Here is a 20,000-nt window from a genome sequence, read left to right on the forward strand (position 1 = left end):
ATGGGCCTACCTCTAGTTAGATTATTATAATATTCAATGAGGACAGGGAATTTTTAACTTAAATTTCAAGTGAAATATGTAACAGGTGAGGATGTTGTTACCATTGAGTTGAAATTACAACAAAATACAACCTTTCCCTTTAAACCAATACCTTCCCAAATTAGCTCCTTCTTGGCAGAAGACAGCATCTGTCTCTAAATCCGGGGCTTCTTCCACAACCTTCCGGATTTGTTGGAGCAGTGCAAGATCAAACACAAGGCCAGACTCCAGGTCAAGGCATGGATGGCTGCCTACACTTTAAATAAAGTGAATATCCCCTCTGTGCCCATGGACAGGGTTGAGTGCACCCAATCCAAGGTGCCATGGAGTTAAGAAGCCCCAGAATGTTCAACCATAGCTTGTTTGCCAAGGTGTTTGATGGAGCATGTCATCAAGGCAAAGCGTCTTTGTAATCGATTCCCTCCCAAGTAACCAAGTGAGCAGTGGTAAATTTTCAGACAAGTGTTAATTAGAGATGCTGGGCAGAACAGAGCCAATAGGAGCTTCGTGGGTATCGCAGCAGGAATGTGGCAGGCCCATTGGCAAAAGCCCTGTTAGGCACATGAAAGCAATCGGTGCCCTCAGAAACAACACCTTAGACATATTCAGAAGGTTTAGGTGGCAGCAAGGAGAGCAGATAGATTTGGTATTTGTGAGCCAATGGGGTCTTGCTACTGTCTTACTGCTTCCTTCCTTATCAGCAAAATCCCTTCTGTCAATCAGGAGACCGGGCTTGTGGTTATCTCAAAGGGCTGCTGTGGGATGTCTTCATCTCTGGCCATGGCACGTCCACAATTAATTTGTGGGAATTAGATAATACAATGCTACCTCCAGGAGGTGACTGCTTTTCCTCGTTGGTGGCTAAGAGGGCATAAGACCACCCACAGATGACCATCGTTCTCTGCCTAGGTCTTGGGGAACTTTATTCCACATTTCATCATTGCTATTTTATTACAGGTTGTTGAAAACAAAAACAGAAACTTGTTTTCAAACCAATCAACCAACCAAACCAATATAAAAATAAAAGCAGGGGAAAGGGGGTAACAGTAAAAGGGGCTTGAAACATGAATGTATTGCTATTCCTTCAGCTGAGTAGGGATGTAGCAGAAAATAGCCGCCACCCATTGCGTGCCCGATAAACCAAGACTATTTTTGAGGGGGCAGTTACAGCTATGTCTTTTCTAATCTCCATTTAGATTTCTTCTCAGTGCTAATTAGTTTCCAAAGGGGCAGATAGTTTATAGGAAACTGGCTGGAACTGTGACTGAACACCCAGCTACGAGAAAAGTATTTTCATTTCACAAAATGAAAGAAATTAAGAAAAAAAGACAAAGAAAAGAAAGAAAAAGGTTTTCTGGGGAAACAAAGCTGAGTGGTGGAAGGTCAGAGGCGTACAGACACCACACCAACAACAGAAAAGGCGAAGCGTTGCTAACTGCAGGGACAGAGGGGACCCTGAGAGGCAAACGTGGTGAGGTGCAGTGGCAGTGGAGTACAGGGGCGACTGAGTAGCGCAAGGGCCGCCCCTGGAGCATGTTGCTAGGAGCCGAATGTTAGGGCAAGCAGAAGAGGCTAGAAAAGTGCTTCGTGATTTTAAATGAAGAACACCACATTTGGCTTGGCGGTTTCAAAAATCTAAAACCCACAATCTGGATAAAACGGGAAGGTAAAATTAAAAAAAAAATTGGGGATGTTAGTATATTTTATGCAGATTTGTGGGTTCTGTGAGAGGTGAAATAATTCACTGATCAGTTACCTGCCTTCTTGTAAGATTGAGAAGGAAAGAGGATGATAAAATCTGCCATGAACCAATGGCAGTTGAGCCACTAATTGAATTGCATATTCATGGACACGTAGTGCATCTTTTGATCCATAAGATCAGATCAGGTAAATACAGGAAAACAAAATTTTGATGGAAGACCAATTCTGCTATGATATTTACCTGTTCTCTATGGATAGACAGAAACATCTCTACTACCCCCGACACACACCAGATTAGAGGCTTCCCTAACTCATGGGCAATTTTTATCATCCTCTTAGGGGGGTGGTCTAGAACAGGTGGAAACCAGGAGAACAAGGTACCTGCTCTTTGGGCTGCTGACAGAGGGTCCAGGCTGTGAGAGACTACATTTGCCTCGTGGCTGTTTGCAATGAACAGGGGTAAAGAAAGAAGAATGTTCAGTCCAGGCAAATAAAGACAAGCTAACCAATGAGCACAACTAAGAAGGCAGCAAAAGGCAAACAAATCAAATGCAATGATCGGTACCCATGGACCAAGGAAACTGGCTTTTCTTCAGTGGAAGGAGTGGGCTAGACTCATATTTACAGTATCAGCCATTAATTCAATGTGAGATACGACTGTGGCCTGTGCCCACAGTAGACACAGCCTCTGCCATTCCTCCTGGCTAAAGTGAAGATGACTCTGTGTTATAAGATTCTCTGTGCATTTAGTAATTCTAAACATGAAGCTCACTTCATCCTTCTGCCTACTTCAGAAATAATTCACACAGGCTTTTGCATTTTGGCAACCTGGAGGGCACAGAGTCGATAGTAAGAATTTGAATAGGAAACTGAGGTGAAACTCGACATGTTACACCCTCGAGAGACAAATCGAGGCTAAATTTTGAATTGAAAAGCCAGTGTTCCTTCACATTCTTAAACTAGGATCTATAGGAAACTAGTGAATGTTGGTAAAACACAAACAAATGTCTAATAAGGATAACACATGTATCAGCATAGAACGTAAGTATATATGACAAAATACAAATGAAATTATTACTTCTATACTCTAAGGGGAAATGGAATGCATATACTTATAAAGCCAGACCAAAAAAATCAAACAAAAAATGAAAAGAAGCTCCTATGCAGAGAGAACTGAGGTAGAGAGGGGAGCAGGGGACAGCTCTGCCTTTTATCATCTATGTGCTCTGGTGAGGCAGTTTCCACATGGGCAGGGTTTGGTGTAGGCTTGAGTAGTTGCCCTTTCAGCGTTAATACCCAGAAGCCCTTGGGTGTCATTACTCAGAAGCCCTTTCTCTTGAGAGTCAATGCCACTTTCATCTGTCCTGTCAATTCAGTGACTCACAAGATGCTCATGATTCGCCTCCACTGTTTGAGGCACTTCTGGGCACGACAACCCACCATTTTTAGTGGACATGCCAGTAGTAATTTGAAGAAGGGAGCCATCAATGGTACACATGAGTACCACTTCTAGAAATGGCCATTTGATCAAGAAAAAAGAAATATCCTTCCTGCATATGAGGCACATGTTGAGCTCATTAAAAGGGGGAAAAACATAAAAACAAAAACAAAATCACTTTTTTATTGCTGAGAATACACTACAAGACTGGAGACATAAATTCACATGGGTAACTGCCCTTTCCTATTTGGGGGCCCGTGTTTTGAACCTGTGGACCCTGTAGTCACAAAACCTGTCACATCTCACACTTCCCACCATGGACCAATTGGAAAGGGCCAACAAAAAGTTACCGATTTCTGTCTGTTTGGGGTACTTCTTCCTGATGTAGGACTCACTGACCCCGACGTGTCCACCTCATCTGCAGAAGACCATGAAGACAAATCCTGCGAGAATAAAAAGAAGAAGGAGGAGGAGGCATTCAACAATTCCACATCCCAGAGCAACCTCTTCAGCTCCATCATAAAGATCAGACTATCTGCAGGCAAACCTGATTCGGATGACAAGAGCAAAACCTTGTTTGAGGGTTCTGGAATTTCTTGGAATAAGCTCGGCCCTTCTGGAAAACATAGCTAGTGTTTTATTTTTGTGGCTTTGATATCTCTTTGTGACATGAGCACAGTGGGATGATTACTGGCTTTGGGGTTGGAGGGTGTTGCTTGGTGAGGAGAGTCCCTTTACAAGTACAGGTCACTCAGGACAGAGTCCAATTCATTTATGATCGAAACAAGTGACAGCTGTCTAGGAGTCTGCTTTGTAAGGTCAGGAAAACTTAATAGCTTCTACTCTGCTGTGATTCAGGGGACGCTGTGCTTTGAATACTTCCAGACAAATGAGCAGTTTGGTGTTTGTGAAAAGATTTCACAACGGAATGGCTGAAAACCTTACCAAGCCCCACTGTATCTATTAGGTGCACGTCTTAAAACTAACAGTGTGGCTGTGATAGAGTTTATTTAAGGGCAAAATACTGCATAGAGGACCATTTCAGTGAATGAACGAATGACTAAATGAACAATTCAAAAGGAAGCAGAGTACATGCGCTCCTCAGTGTTTAACACGGAACCCACATGCAATGACCATGCTGCCGGTCTGCCACAGCTGTATATCGGAAAACATGTCATTTCTTAAATAAACGGTTGAAATTAAATGCCACAGTAGTCACAGCAACAGGGTTGGAGGTAGCAGGCTGAAGAGGTCTCTTAGATTTCACAGAATCAAAAGCACCGTCCTGTTATAAAAGTTTAGGAGTCTGCTTTTGTATTCTGAGACAGCTCTTGAAAGAGCGGATCGGAGAGTGGCCACTCTGGGTGTGACAAGTGGTACAGCCGAGCCTTTCTATGACAGGTGGAGATCCGGTGCTTCAGGCTCCTCTGGGAGAAGTGATGCCGCATACGGTGTCTGAGGGGCTTACCTGCTGACTGCTTGACATGCCTAGTAGCTTCTCCAGATCCTTGATATGACGGCTGACCTCCTTCAGGAGAAGCTTGAGCCGATTTCCAATCACATGGACTTTTTCTTTGGCTTCTAGACAATCTGAACCCTCAGCATTCACCAAGAGCTGGCGAGACATGTTCTGTAGTGAGGCCACTCTGAGCTGGGACTTCAGAAGCTCCTGCTTTATTTGCTGTGGATGTAACAGGAGACATTTCTTTAAGATGTTTCGGTACCTAGAGGGACTTGCCCAAGTGGGCCATTGTATCTCAACCTCCCAAGGCACGGGGCCTCCAAACAGGACTGAAGCCTGTGGAATGTGGTACGAGGACTCCACGCTAACCAACCTTTATGGCCAAATATGTTCTTAAAGACCTTTAGATTCTCTGAGCTCAGGGGTCTCATTGGACACATGGGTTTTTAGTAAGAACTATGGGGAAGTTTAAATTGAGTAAGGGATGTAAAGATATTTCCTATAAAAATGCGATCTAAGATAATCTGTTACACAGAAAAATAAAACATTAAAATCTAGGTACAGCAAAACTCAAATGCATCTAGGCATACTCTGAGGTATAGCTAAATCTTTCTAAATGCTCTGCAGTGAATGATAATTTGCAAGGTTTTGCCAGAGAGCAAGGTTAAAAAAATACATAAGGATCATTATCTCCTATTGGTTTCAAAGATTCCCTCTAATACTGAATTTAAAGCTCCTCATTCAATAGCTTAGATTAATGGGTTCTAAGTGCTGTGCCATAACATTGTAAGGCCACACACACACACACACACACACACACACAGAGAGAGAGAGAGAGAGAGAGAGAGAGAGAGAGAGAGAGAAAGAGAGAGAGAGAGAAAAACGAGATTCGAAGGGTGCTCTCTTTCTGGTTGAATTTAATGCCAGAAAAAGCTTCTGTGAGATAGATAACTTTTGGTTCTGTAAGATATGGCAGTAAGTTACCTCATAGCTTTCTGCAAACTTGCCACCAATGCTCGTGTTTCTCTTACCTGGCCTGTTGAATTCCTCTTGAATTGATTTAACCATCTCTTTTCATTTAAATAGTTTCAATTTCAGTTTTACAGTTATAAGCGACTAAGTGCATTGTGGTAGATGCTGTTAAGTGTCAACCTGACAGAATCTAGAATTATCTGGGGTACAAATCTCTGGCCATTCCTACAGGGGATTGTCTCGGTTGTAAGAGGGGCCATTCCTGAGACTGTATAAATGGAGAAAAAGAGCTGGGTGCCAGCACTCGTTCATTCATTCATTCATTCATTCATTCATTCATTCATTCATTCATTCATCTCTCCGTTTCCTGGTAGTTGATGCCATGGGACCAGCTGCTTTAACTTTGTGCTGCTTGGCTTGCCCTGCCAGGATGGACTGGATTCTCAATTAGGAGCCAGAAAACCTTTTCCCTCCTAAGTTGCTTTTGTTAGAGTATTTTATTTTACAGCAACAGAAAAAGAAACCCAGACCTATGCTTCAAGATGACATACACAGCCAACAAAATCTGAATTAAGAGTAAGTATATTTCCCTAAGACGGCTGCCTTAACAGACACAATGGAACTGAGATAAAGAACTCTTCAGACAGTATAATTGAGCACTGGGTAATCATGTTGGCCTCAGTGATTCATACATGCTTGTTTCATGACTGGAAACCTCACAGAACTAAGCTCGAGGCTTTAGTTTGAGCCTACATTGAGAGCATGCAAGGGTTTTATTTTGTTTTGTTAATGGATCTTTAAAAATTACCCAGAGTTCTCACCGTGAGCTGCGTGTGATGGTCCTGAAGTGTCTCTGGGTCAAGGGTTGAATCAATTGGGACAATTTCATTTTTCCTTCTGTCAGTGTTTTCCAGCAGGAGAAGCAAAGCGTGAGTCATTTCATGGAAATCCTATCAAAAAGACGGAGCATGAAATAACAGCACATAGAAAATCATCTTCTAGAATATATTTCAATTTTCTTTCTTTTCTTTTTTGCTTTCTCAAGACAGGGTTTCTCTGTGTAAAAGTTTAAGTTCCTGGCTGTCCTGGAACTCTCTTTGTAGATCAGACTGGCCTCAAACTCAGAGATCTGCTTGGCTCTGCCTCCCAAGTGCTGGGGTTAATGGTGCACACCGATTCTTTTCTATGGCTGTCAACAGTAAACATACAACACCATAATGACCAGTACGTGACCCTGCTCTGAGGAAGGCCCCTGCTTGTTATAGGAGGTAGAGTAGCTACGGCCTTACCTCAGCAGCCGTGTTGTAACTCACACAGCATGATTTTATCTGTTTACTTAAAGCTTCTTCTAACTTACCCTTGTGGGAACATTTAGACAGAAAGCACACTGACATTAAAACACTTAATTTCTGAGAAACAAAACAAAACAAAACAAAACAAGAACCTAGCAGTGCTAATAGATAATCTGAAAAGAAATGACTCACCCCTGTGTGCTCAAATCTTTCCACTGCTGAAGACACAGGCTCAATCCTATATCCCCTTCGTTCATCTTCTTACATCCTTACTTGACATTGTTATTGATGAGCTCCCACATACAAGGCATTCACTGCCTTTCTTTAGTAGACACAGCAGGGACACCCACTTCCCAGGAGGCTTCCCATCCTGCTCTATCCCGTTGCATACAGGCCAAGGCTGGCAGAGCTGTGATGTTCTGTGTGACCTTGCCCTTGACCTGATCATTTCCTGGCTTGCTGACTATCACTTGGCCACACTGCCTTCTTGCCTGCTCGTAAAGAGACGACACCTATACTTTCTGGACCTCCCATCTGCTGAACTCCTTCATAACAACAACCTTCCAGTACTACTCAGATGTCTACAGGATCCTTTGCCCTCCCTCCTGTAGTGGCTTTTCGCCATTATAGTCCCAACCCATACTTATTGATTCCTTGGATAACTATTCCCTTACCTTACATTTATATTCCACTTATTTGTGTGTACATGTGGGGGGTGGGCATTTATATGCCATGACACACATGTAGAGGTCAGAGGACAACTTACAGTTGTCAGTTCTCTCCTTCCACCACATGAATTCCAAGTTGGTGACAGGCACCCTTACCCAGTGAGATATCCTGTCAGTTTCTCCATAGATTTTGTTGCTAGTGCCTCTTTAATAGAAGCACAGACTAGGCTGTATCTCAATTGCTCTGAGCCTTACCTGGCACACAGAAGAACCTCGGCAAATACTGGCATAAATGGACGAATAGAGATCTGTCATGCTGGCATTGCTGTGCAAAGCTTACCTGTCTAAATGTTTGGTAAATGTGTTTTGAGTGCGTAAGTGAAATAAATGAGTAACTCAAAGAAGGACTGTCAACTTGGTAAGCACTGGTTTTTATCTACAAAGATTAGACAAAACTCCTTGAACACATTCCCCCCCTAATAAGAACAGTTACCTCATTCAGATGCTGCCTTTAAGAGCAGTCATATCCTTCAAGCAACCCTAATGTAGTGTCTGGTCTGGTATCATCACCCGCCCAAAGCCCAACCAACCTGGCACTGCATCAGTGCATCCTGCAGCGAACCCCTCCAGTCCTCTAGCAGAGAGCACACGCGGTCCCATCTCCTATTCATCTGGGATAAGCGATCCTGCAAGTCATGGCTCTCCTTGCTGTCGGCCTGGGTGAACTCAGAGCTGCAGAGGTTGATGGAGAGGATGATGGCTTTGCGGTGGTCCAAGGCTTTCTGGAGCTCCTAAAGAGAGCAATCAAGCAAGAACGGCGAGAGAAACATTTTTTAAAAAGCACTTTGAAGACTCTTGAAAACATTTTACTCAGAGATGAAGAAAGCTCTGTTGTTAAAGCAGGAACTTGAGTTCAATCCCCAAAACCCACACAAAAGAACCTGGTCTGGTGACACATGCTTGTAACCCGGAGCTGGGAGTGGCGATTGTTAGACTACTGGGGCTTATAGTATACCTAGTCAGTGCACCCTACTTATTGAGATCTAGATCAGTTAGGGACCCTGTCACAAGCAAAAAGTGAAGAGTATTATCAGAAGCACACTCAAGAGTCCCCTGTCCTTCACACAGACACACATGTGCAACACATACACACACACACACACACACACACACACACACACACACACACAATCCATGTTTCAAGAGTTCACATGAAAAATGATGTTACATTTTCATGAACTGTTACATTTTCAGGATGTTTACCAGGTCATTGCAGAATGGAAATTAGGAATTACACAGGGAAAGAATTCCCAAGGGGAAGAGAAGCCTGACAGAGAGTAACGTTAGCCAGTACAGCGAAGAAGTCTGAATAACGGAACCCTGTGCAGGAACCGTCAACCACAGCAAAACCGGAATCTTAGCTCTATAGTTTGAAGGAGGAGGAGGACATTGCTTTTTAAAACATTTCCATGATAGTCTTATTTCAGTGAACCAATGGCGCTCAAACTTCTGTGTATAAGAGTGAAATGAGATATCTTTGGGTTCTGAGGTTCTGGGCTCCAGTGGTCTAATACACAGGCACATTGGCCCACAAGTTAATGATGACTGTGTCAAAGGCCACACTGTTGCTATGGTGAAGAAAATTAATAAGCTACTTCATGATTTAATCAACTTAGTTGGACCTCAAAAACAAACAAACAAACAAACAAGGCAACAAAATAAGCAAAGAAACAAAGTCCGTAGGCAAGAACAAAACAGTTTAGAGCTCAGTGCCAAGAACCTGAGAGTTTTTAATTCTGAAAGTTTTGGGTGCTGGTAAACACCCAAAGATCCATATTGGGTGAGCAATTCTGGAAATCAAACTACGCAGGGTAAATTTTCTTACAATTTATCATTATTTCTGTCATGTTCCTAACTCAAGTTAATTTTTTTCTTGTTTTTTTTTTTTTACTTTCCAATGGATCCTCAACACGATTCCCCAGATACCACCACTAAGACAGCATAGATCAAGAGAAGCTCTGAAAGATCCTTGATTACTCCATGGGTATGTTGACAGAGAACATTGATCTGTAGGTTCATGACTATATGCAGGTGAGGGCTGGCACAAGTTAGGTCAAGGTCCATGATTGGACAGTAAAAAGTAAGGCAGGGACAAAGTTTTGGTGGGAGAGAAGGGAAGGAGAGTCAAGATGAAGACAGAGAAGGATGACCCAGATCTGGGTGGTCTTAAATGGCCCTAGATAGTTTATGAATATTTCTTAAGGGATGGATTTTGTAGGTCAATTTATTTTATCTAGGTAGGCAGTTTATAGCTTTATTGTTTAGTTATGAGTTTATTATGGATGGAGAATTTAACATATAAATCTGATTGTTAAATTACAGTTTATTGAGTCATGATTTCACCAGATAGTTGAGAGTTTATACTTTAACTCCCAGGGGGTGGTTGCTAGGAGTGTGAGCAGAGTCTGTGGCAGGGAGTGTGATAGGCCAGCCCATGCTGGACTTCTAGAGCCCTGATTTTACCAGTAGCTAGAAACCGGAGAGTTCTCAGCTAGCAGAGAGCTGCCAGGAGGGGAAAGATACTAATCAAAGATAAATTATGGTTAGTTCCATATGGCCCTCCGGTGCCAGAACTAACTCTAGGGACCAGCGTGGTAAGGTGTTAAACTGGAACAGCTCACGCACCACCTGCGTCTGAGAATACTTGGGGGCAGCATGGAGCTGCTGAGATGAAAGTACCCTGCAGTGCCATGTGGCCCAAGGGTGCCAATGCTAGCGTGGGTTAAAAGGTTCAGCCATTTTTAATATTTACCACAACATTGATTTATTGATAAAGGATCAGGAAATGATGCAAGACAAGTGTCTTTTGCTTGTCACACAGAGTGGCATCGGGATTTTACTTTCCTGCCTCATTTTGCTTAAGTCTGAGATTCTGGTCAATGAAAGGTGTCTTCTTTTAAAGGGGCCTGTTTAAAATGCAATGCTACCTAGATACAATGCTTCAGGAACTGTAGAGAAAATGCCTTTCATTATGTGGTTCCTGTAAATCTCACCCCACACACGCGCTTTGTCCTGGAGGTCATTGGGCTGGCTCAAAGAGCATCCCCTGGGTTAATTCTCTGGGGATTTAAATGCAGGAAGATTCTTTCTGTGTTTGGAGGTTCAAAGGAAAGCAAAATAATCATCAAAAGAAAAGCCACAATAGCGTCAATAGGGAATGAGGAGCATAACCTAAAGAGCAGGGGAAGAAAAAGGGATGTGCTCATTACCCTGGAGGCTCTGTTCTGAGGAGAAACATGTTTTGATGTTCTCCCGACAAAAATCACAAGAGCTACAGAGATACTGAACAGAAATGCAACCCCAGGTCTACAGCGGACTCTCGAGCATCTGCAAGAGAGTACAGCTCCATGGGGGAGGATGTCTAAGAGCCAGACCTGTAATTAAGGGACAATATTTGTGCATTCACCAGCCCAGGACAAAATCAGAGGCCAGTGGCAAATGTTTCACCACAGAAACTCAATGGATTTGCTTTGCTTGACTCATTTCTATGTGATGGCTTTTGCCATGGCCCTAATGGATTCAGTACCTTTCACTGACTGGAGAGGTTGTATGATTTCATGGATCTCCCCCAGACTCACACTAGAGTGACCTTGGGAATGATTTCTCTCCAGCTCTACAGAGATGTGCGAGGCTCTGATTAGACTTATATTCCTTTTATGAAGAAATTGAATAGGTTCTAGAGGTCCCAGGACCTTTATTGAACCTAACTGGCCATCCTTAAACACTAATTTATTAATCTCTTAAAGGACAGTTCACATGGTAGATTGATGGATAACATGTCTTATTATTGTTTTTAGTCTTAAAAACCAACTTCCTAAACAGCTTGGGTTTTAAAATGGTTGGGGAAAAGGAGAATATTCTATTCATTCTTGAGAGACATTATCTGAATGTAAAATGTTGCCAGCAGTCTCATGTGTTGAATGCTTGATCTCTGGTTGGGGAAGTTCTAGAAATTTAGGAGCTAGTGCCCAACTAGTAGAAATAGAGAAGAAAGTTGTCTCCTTTGTAGGCTGTATATGGTTTCCTAGCTATTTCTTCTCACCCTGTTTCCTATGTGCTATGAGGTGAGCAGCATCCTTCTCCACATGTGCCTGCCACTATGATGTTCTGTGCATGTGCATGAGGCCAAACTAAGCAACCACTAACTAACACCTCAGAAACCACCAGTCTTTTCTTGCCTCTTCTAGGGTTAATTACATTAGGCATTTCTGTCATGCTGCTCAGATTAACCCAGATACTTTCTGGCTATTGCCCTGTGAGAGTGAAGAACTAGAGACAAGTTTATGAATGGATGGCACTGCCAGTATATATATGATTCACCGCAACATGGGAAGATCCTTGAAACTCACTGGCTAGCCAACATAGCCAATGCACACATTCTAGGCAATGAATATTTCAAAAAAGAGAAACAATTAAATAAAAAAATCTCTACAGCCAAAATGATAAATACAGAAGTGAGATTGTCCTCTGGTCTCTACAAGCATGGGTACATATATGTACTTCTGTACCTACATAAACATGTCTACATACATGTACACATGCATGTATGTGGGCATGCACACACGTGTGCACATACAAGCATACACACACAGAAGCAGAGACAGAGAGATAGAGAGACAAGGAGAGAGAGAGAGAGAGAGAGAGAGAGAGAGAGAGAGAGATGTGTTAGCTGTTATGCATGACCATGGCCTTCTGGCTTCTGTGGAAGGAAAGCAAGGACAGGTACCTTGAGCTTTTTGATGTGAGACTTGATGGTGTGGATGTCGGTGCTGAGCGCCAGGTGCTGGAGCCTGTCCAGTTCCTCCTCGGTCTCTCCTAGCCAGGCGCAGATGTTGTTGAGGTCTGAATTAAACTGCTGCCACTTCTGAAGGTTCTGCTTCATCTTCAACTCCTTGCTCATTGCCTGGGCCTGCAGGAGCTCCCAGCGGTCAATCACACCTGGCAATGCATGCATAGAACAGTGAGCAGGAGTTCGACACCCGTGAGGTTTAGGAAACCCTTTAGATATATATGGTGGCTAACTTTAAAGTGCAACAGACAGGACAATAATGCCACTGGTCATTTCTGCTGCCATCAGCTCAATGGGTGTAATGGCTCTGATTTCCTATTGTTTGCTCCACGGACAATGGTGTAAATCACATTCGCCACTCAGGATGTTCTGCGCATGTGCATGAGGCCATGACAAGCTTTATGAAGGGATGCAGAGCGTGTGAAGAGATCAATCTATCCTTGATCTCCTTCTGTCATAGTGCCCTGGAAACACATATAAGGAACTGACAGTGTAGATCAGACAGGGCATTGGAATAAATGGAGCCAGAGAAGACACATCATGACACTCTCCGTCTCCTTCTGTTGCCGAGGAATGCAATGCTATAGAGGGAGGCTAAGGAGCCCGTAGAACCTGGTGTGACAGAGTGGTTTGAGATCTTGTACATCGCTTTCTCAAGCTGAGGGCACCATGCTCACCAGCTGGCTGAGTCTCTGTGCTGGTGGGGTTAGTGAAGCCGGGAAAGCTCTCTTCCTCTGCCAGCTTGTGCTCCAGTCTCCTCACAGAATCTATGCTGCCGCTGCATTCACCGAGTAGTTTCATCTGTTTACACAAACAAGGAGCCAGACCTGTCACATCAACCCTCACAAGCACACAGTACTTGGGGACAGCATCTTTGTGGTCCCTCCACAAGTGACTGTTTTACTTCTTGGTGTCCCTCCAGTAAAAATAAACAGAATTCAGAACTATGCTGTTTCAACAGCTCTCTCTCTCTCAAACACAGTTTGTATGCATGTGTGTGAAATGCCTGAAAAGTCATTTATAACATTAATTCTCAACCTGTGGGTCCTGACCCCATTAGGGTCAAATGGCCCTTTCACAGAGGTCACCTAAGGTGATCAGAAGACACAAATGTTTACATTATGATTCATAATCATAGTAAAATTATAGTTATGAAGTTGCAATGAAAATAATTTTTTGGTTGGGGTCACCACAACATGAAGAACTGTATTGAAGGGTTGTAGCATTAGGAAGGTTGAGACCCACTGTTTTGTATGAATCTAAACAGGTCAAACTGATCAACAATTAAAGTCCACTGTCCTCAGCCAGAGAGGCAATATCCAGTTTTCAGCAAATTGTCTCTTCTTTCTCTTTCACAAACCTAAATGTGAAAACACTAACAATACCACAAATCCCACAGGAACATCTTTTACATTAAATAACTGAAATACTTAAGGGTTCAGAGCAATATGAAAGTCAGCTGTTTTATGAGAAAATTTACAGTCATTTATGTTTAATAGTCATCAGGGGACTAAGTTCAAAAGTCAAAGCAAAACACACAGCACTCAAATATTAAAAGAACAAATCATAGCTAGGCGTGGTGGTGCATGACCGTGGTCCCAGCACTTGGTAGGTGGAGAAAGATCAGGAGCTGGAGATCAGCCTGGCTATATGATAAGAATCTGCGTCAAAATAGAAGGAAGCAAAATAATACAAGCTAAAATGACACAGAGCATGGTTTTCAACACATTTTTGCCAGGTGAGTACAATCTTGTCTCTCAATGTTTCTCACAATGACAGTATCTTTGAATTACACTTTGTTACTTTTGATTGAGGGGAAGTGTCACCTCAGTGATGTCAACCGGGTCAACATGAAGGTATGCTATGCTTGAATTTTATCTTTTGCAGTCCTGGATATTGAACCCAAGTCCTTGGGCATGCTAGGCAAACACTTTGCCACTGAGCTACATTTCTAGCCCTTGGTACCATACTTTAAAAAGAGGTTTTGTGATAGAGTCATGACTGGAAGGGCATTGGTAATGCAGCTTCCTCCCTGATTCCAAAATGGAAAGTATGTGGGATGTGATGAGACCATTAGCTTTCCATCCCCTTGACCAAGAGCTAGGGAAGCGATTTACTTTAAAATTTTCTTGCTTTAAGTATGTGTAGGCAACGAAAAAATTACTTAGTCAGTGACTACAATGTATTTTTACTGGATACACCAGCAACTGGTGGAGATGTGTAATCCCTTGCTACCTTCTCCCAAAGCTTGCTTTAGTTAGGATGACTTCCTTCAGACTCGGCACCTACAGAGCAGAAGGCAGGGCTAGGATGTAGCTTGTTAGCATAGTGCCAGCCTATCGAATACAAGGTTCAGTTCTCAACACTGTGAAATGTCCTCAAATCAAAAGCAGAAGATTACAAACATTCCTAAGGTCATGAAATGAATTAAGAACTAAAACAACAACAACAGCAACAACAATAACAACAACAACAACAACAACGAAATCTCATATTAGTGATCTGGGGATAACCTCGGTCCAAAATTTATTAGCTGAATTTGGACAGGCGCCTAGTGTTATTTGGATGTGAAAGGTTTTGGTTGTTTTCAGCTAAGTGGATCATACTAAGTGCTCAGTGAAAGGGAACAGGTTCCTGGTGACATGGACGCCAAGGCCTGCCATCTTTTCAAAGAACAATCTCGAACAATGGGGCTTTGTTTCACATGTCCATGTCTACGAGGTCAAGGGCCACCTCTGGGCTTAAGACCTCATAGCACCCATGTGCTGCAGGCAGATGAGCTCATTTGGCCACAGTTGTAATGCAGGTCTCGGTCAGGAGCATGCTGGCGGGAATACTCACGTAGCCCTTGTAGCTGGTGCCCAGGTCTGGCCCTGTGGGAGTTTTGCCTCTGAGGATATTTGCAGTTTGCTGTATCTGAAAGCGGCTGTCATCCAGAGCTTTGTCCAGTTGCCTCATCTGTGACTCCAGTGAGGTAGGATCCCCTGTGGTGATGACCATAAGAGTCTTTAATGTATCACAGCATTTGATTTATTTCAAGCTTGTCAGTCAAGAGGCTTCAGAAAGCATTTGAACGATGGCAAAGCAGAAAGAGTGTGTGTCGGGAGGGAGTTGTAAAGCGTTTAGTGCTGTCCTGCTAGAGGGTTAGACATTTAAGGGGCCAAGCCAGTAAGTGTGCTTCCGAAAGAGACTCAGTAGCCTGGGCTTAGCAGAGAGCTCTGCAGTGGATCTTAAATAGCTTCTGAGGGTCCTGCTCCCTCTCCAGCCATTCTAATGGCAAAGTGTTACACACAGTGGAAGTGACTGGCCACGTCCCAGGCACCAGGAGACAGCAGTATGCTTCCCATGCTCACTACTAGCAGGGAAGGTTTTAGCCTTGGATTTGTCTCTGTGCATCGCAGAGACACCAGCACCACTTACATCCCCGGTTGCAGGAATTCAAGTTAACGGAGAAATGGCTGGCTCGGAATAGACATTCGTAGGGGAACACTTCCTGATCTGGCTGAAACAAAACCTGGCTTCTGTCTCTTCTTTAGGCAAGTTCCTCCTTGCTGCCTAGGTTCTGGCTCACCTTCCCTTAAGAGCTTTGAACTTATGGTATGCATGCTCTTGCAAGTGTTCATTTGCATGCATGTGGTAGTCCTTGCTGACCAGGAACATTGATTATCTGAGTAGCACAAAGACGAGGTGAAAAATTACAAACACAGTAAGCTTTGTAAAATGTATTCCTAAGTCTACCTAGGAGTGATGTCTAGCTGGAAACCACTGAGAAGGTCAACTGTAAAGCCAGCTTTGTTTTTGACCTTTAGTTGGTCTCCAGAAACTGCAGAATGCTATAAACTAGACTCCGACTCAGAAACAGCAACGGCCTGCCACGCTGGCCGTCAGTGGGCCTAAGTACGTCCAGCATCTAGTGCAAACGAGTAGAGGATCTTGAGCAAAACTAACTTCTCCTTTCAATGCCTCTGGTTTCAGAAATCATGCTCTGAAATGGCGATCTGAGGCTTACAATATCATGGAGAGCATTTCTCATTTGTGGAGGTAATAACACTTTTGAGATTAAAGGAAGTGCTCTATTGGCTGCAATGTGTTCACACCGGCATGGAGGCTGTGGTAGACAATGCGCCTGCTTCTACCCACTAGCACCTGCTTCCACCAACCGGAAGACGAGGGCACACAGGCTGGTCAAAGGCTTTTGCCTCCTATGTTTTCAGCTGTCACTGGGCATCGAGTTCTCTCTGTAATGAGACTGATTACCACTTGACAGGCTGAGGAGCTGTTTCATGACCTGGTTATGGAGATCATATCCTTGGTGTAGAACAGCCAGAAGTTTTGTTTTTTTTTTTTTTCCCCTAATGCAGGAGGAAGAGAAGAAGTCTGTGCCTTGGCATGCCAGAGCTGTGAGAGGCGAGGAAGCTGAGCTGAGGGGGGCAGGGCAGGGGGTTGTTGTAAGACAGCAGGTGTGGGAGGTTCGTTCCCACTCTTTGTGCCTACCAGAGGTATTTCTGATTGCATTTTCTGTGAGTTTTACATAGGCTTCAGGGTTCTCGGGGATCACTACATCTGCAAAAAGAGCACAGTCTAAGTTGACAGCTAAATGCTGGACACCTCAATTCCCTTGTGGTGGGGAAGTAGCTTGCCTCGGGAATAAAAAGAAATTCATTGTTCTTGACAGCATGAAGCGGAGAGCCGTGTATGTTTGCCAAAGGCTTCATGTAATGAATCCTGCTAAGAATTCATACTGACTGAGTGTTTTCTGTGCCAGCCACTGTTTAAGGTACTTCTACCCTCACAGGGATCCTAAGAATGCCCAGTAGTATTATTTCCACTTTACAGATGAGAAAACAAGTGTCTAGAGGAATGTGGTTCCTCATGCACACCTATAAAGACACCAAGTAGCAGAAGAGAGGCTCCCCTTGGCAGCATGTTAGCTTTGAGAGATGGTCTCCATAGCACAGTCAGCTCTTCAAGTCTCCAACTTACTGTGTAGCTGTGGTGGTTTGAATGAGAAATAACCCCCTTGGGCTCATGTATGTGAACACTTGGTCACGAGGTCATGGTGCTTTAGCTGGCAGCTTGGGACCTTTAGGAGGCAGAGCCTTGTTAAAGGAAGTATGTCACTGGGGGGGGGGGGGCTTGATGATTTTATAGCTTATACACTTCCTCTTCTGATGCTCTGCCTCCTGGGTATGGGTGACAATGTAACAAGCCAGTTTCTTGTTCCTACTCCCAAGCTGCACCTTTCCTACCACAAAGGGTTCTTATCTCTCTGGAAACATAAGACAAAACAAACTTTTCCACCCTTATTCCTCACCCTCCTTTCTCCCTCCCAAGTCAGGATCTGGAGGAGATGCGAGAATAGAGGGTCAGGAAATCGAACAAAAATATGTAGCAGGGGGATGAAGAACTAGGGATAGCCACCGGAGGGTCCCAGATACCAGGGAAACGAGAGGCACCCAGGACCCAACGGGGATGACTTTAGCCAAAATGGGAAGAGAAAGGGGAGATAGATCCTGTAGAGACCTCCTCCAGCAGATAGGTAGGGCCTCTGGTTGAGGGATGGGGCCATCCATCCATCTCAAAGTTTTTAACCCAGAAATGTTCCTGTCCAAAGGAAGAACAGGGACAAAAAATGGAACAAAGACTGAAGGAAGGGTCATCCAGGACTGCTCCAGCTGGGGATCCATCATGTCTGCAGACACCTAACCCAACTGTTGCCATGGTCAAGAGGTGCTGGCTGGCAGGAACTTAGTGTGGCAGTTCCTAAGGAAGTCCAGCCAGCAACTGACCAAAGCAAACGTGGATGTTTGGAGCCAACCATCAGACAGAGCTCAGGGAACCTGGTAGGGGAGCTGGCAGAAAGACTGGAGGAGGGGAGGGGGATGGCAACCCCATTCGAAGAACAACATAAGCTGGCCTGTCCACCCAGTTCTCCAAGAGTCTAGACTTCCAACCAAGCAGTGTACCTGGAGGGACTCATGGCTCCAGATACATATGGGGCAGAGGAAGGCCTTGCCTAACAGCAATGGGAGAGGAGGCCCTTGGGTCCAGGGAGGCTTGATGCCCCAGCTAGGGGGATGCCGGAGTGGTGGGGCAGGAGAGTGTGGATGAGTGGGGGAGCACTCTCATACAGGCAAAGGAGAGGGTTGAGGGTGGATGTGGGATGGGGGGCTGGTGGAGAGGTAACCAGGAAGTGGAATATCATTCAAGATGTAAACAAATGGATGAAAAGAAACCAAAACCAAACCAAAACAAAACAAAAAAACAAAACAAAATAAACGTTTTCCTTAAGTTGCATTTCGGTCATAGTGCTCTGTCACAGCAACAGAAAAGTAACCAATACAGTTGCAGAGAATTACTCTGAATGCTTGATCTTCCTGTCTCTACCTCTTGAGTGCTAGAGTTACAGACGAATTACACCACGTCTGGATTAGAATGGGAATTTCTGTGCAGACAGCTTTTAGAGTTCCACTGTTGCCTATATCTGTATGTGAGCCATAAATGCAAATTTAAAGTCTTGATAGCCACATTACAATAGTCATAAACAAGTGGACTGGTTTAATGTTAAAATGCCACATGTAATTGACACAAATAGCACTAAAAGTTTGTGTTCCGCCTTTGTACCGTGTCTTGTAAAGTGGCCCGTGCATGTAAGGGCACTTTCTGTCTAGGATCAACCATGGCTAGGGCAGTCCTACTTCACGGCTTTCTAGCCACGTGTGGCTGAGGGCCACATGATACACAGCGTGGACTGTGCTGTCCTCGGACTGCTCATCCCTTTCATTTGTCTTTTGCAAGATCCTCTGTTCCCAGTCTCCCCCCCCTTCACTAAACGTGACACTGTTCTGTTGTTGCTCTTCCTGTTTCTCTCAGGGTGCTTTAGCTGCATCATTTCCCCCTGTGCGTCCAGAGATCCCAGTTATGCATCGGAGAAGCCCTACACCTAGACCCATGCGTCTACTTCTAAACAGTAGTTTAGAATGGGGTTCTATAGATATTTCAAAATGGGGATGGGTGCAACTAAGGTCTGTACCCCCACCATTTCACAACTCGCCTCCCTCATCTGCGCATGCCATGTATCCTCTCAGCTGAGGACCTTCATCTTCCACTTAGAAGCCTGATCCAGAGTCATTTCCACCTCTTTCCAATCATCTGGTGTGTGTGGGAGCGAGGGGGAGGGTTCGTTTCTCATGATGCATCATCACCCCTTCCTGGAGCTGTTTTCCCAATTCAGGCTTATAGATCATTATCTATGCTCATAAATAACACTCATCCGAACCCTCTCATTTCCAATCTATGTTCTACCAAGCATGGTGTGTATAGGAAGATAAACTGAAAATAGACATCGATCACTTCTCTCCTTTAATCTTCCAGTGGATCCCTATAGCCTCCAGGGTAAGGGCCAAACTCCTGTCCATGGTGGACTGGTCACTTCAGGGCCAGATCCTTACTCATCTTTCCTTCTCCCATTCCGCCCACTCTATACTTTCCAGCACAATTTTATTCTTGACAAACTTCTGATGACCCAAAGCACCAAGGTTGATCACCCGGCAGGGTTCTTCTCTCTCCTTACTCTGCT

At 44.1% G+C, this 20,000-nt stretch overlaps 1 protein-coding gene across 42 annotated transcripts in view; it reads right to left on the reverse strand.

Moving 5' to 3' along the window:
* Window positions 1-20,000, reverse strand: part of Syne1 (spectrin repeat containing nuclear envelope protein 1) — a 477,397-nt gene that overhangs the window by 6,628 nt on the left and 450,769 nt on the right. For 24 of the 42 annotated variants that reach the window (NM_001419849.1, XM_087580487.1, XM_087580698.1 and 21 more), the window contains 9 exon segments: window positions 2,122-2,180; window positions 3,529-3,621; window positions 4,647-4,859; window positions 6,434-6,562; window positions 8,163-8,363; window positions 12,359-12,570; window positions 13,099-13,222; window positions 15,263-15,405; window positions 16,916-16,984. In NM_001419849.1, the coding sequence (NP_001406778.1) occupies window positions 2,122-2,180; window positions 3,529-3,621; window positions 4,647-4,859; window positions 6,434-6,562; window positions 8,163-8,363; window positions 12,359-12,570; window positions 13,099-13,222; window positions 15,263-15,405; window positions 16,916-16,984 (1,243 nt within the window). 42 annotated transcript variants of the gene reach the window in all.

Source organism: Rattus norvegicus, chromosome 1, assembly GCF_021556685.1.
Source record: "Rattus norvegicus strain SHRSP/BbbUtx chromosome 1, alternate assembly SHRSP_T2T, whole genome shotgun sequence".
Lineage (NCBI taxonomy): Eukaryota > Metazoa > Chordata > Mammalia > Rodentia > Muridae > Rattus > Rattus norvegicus.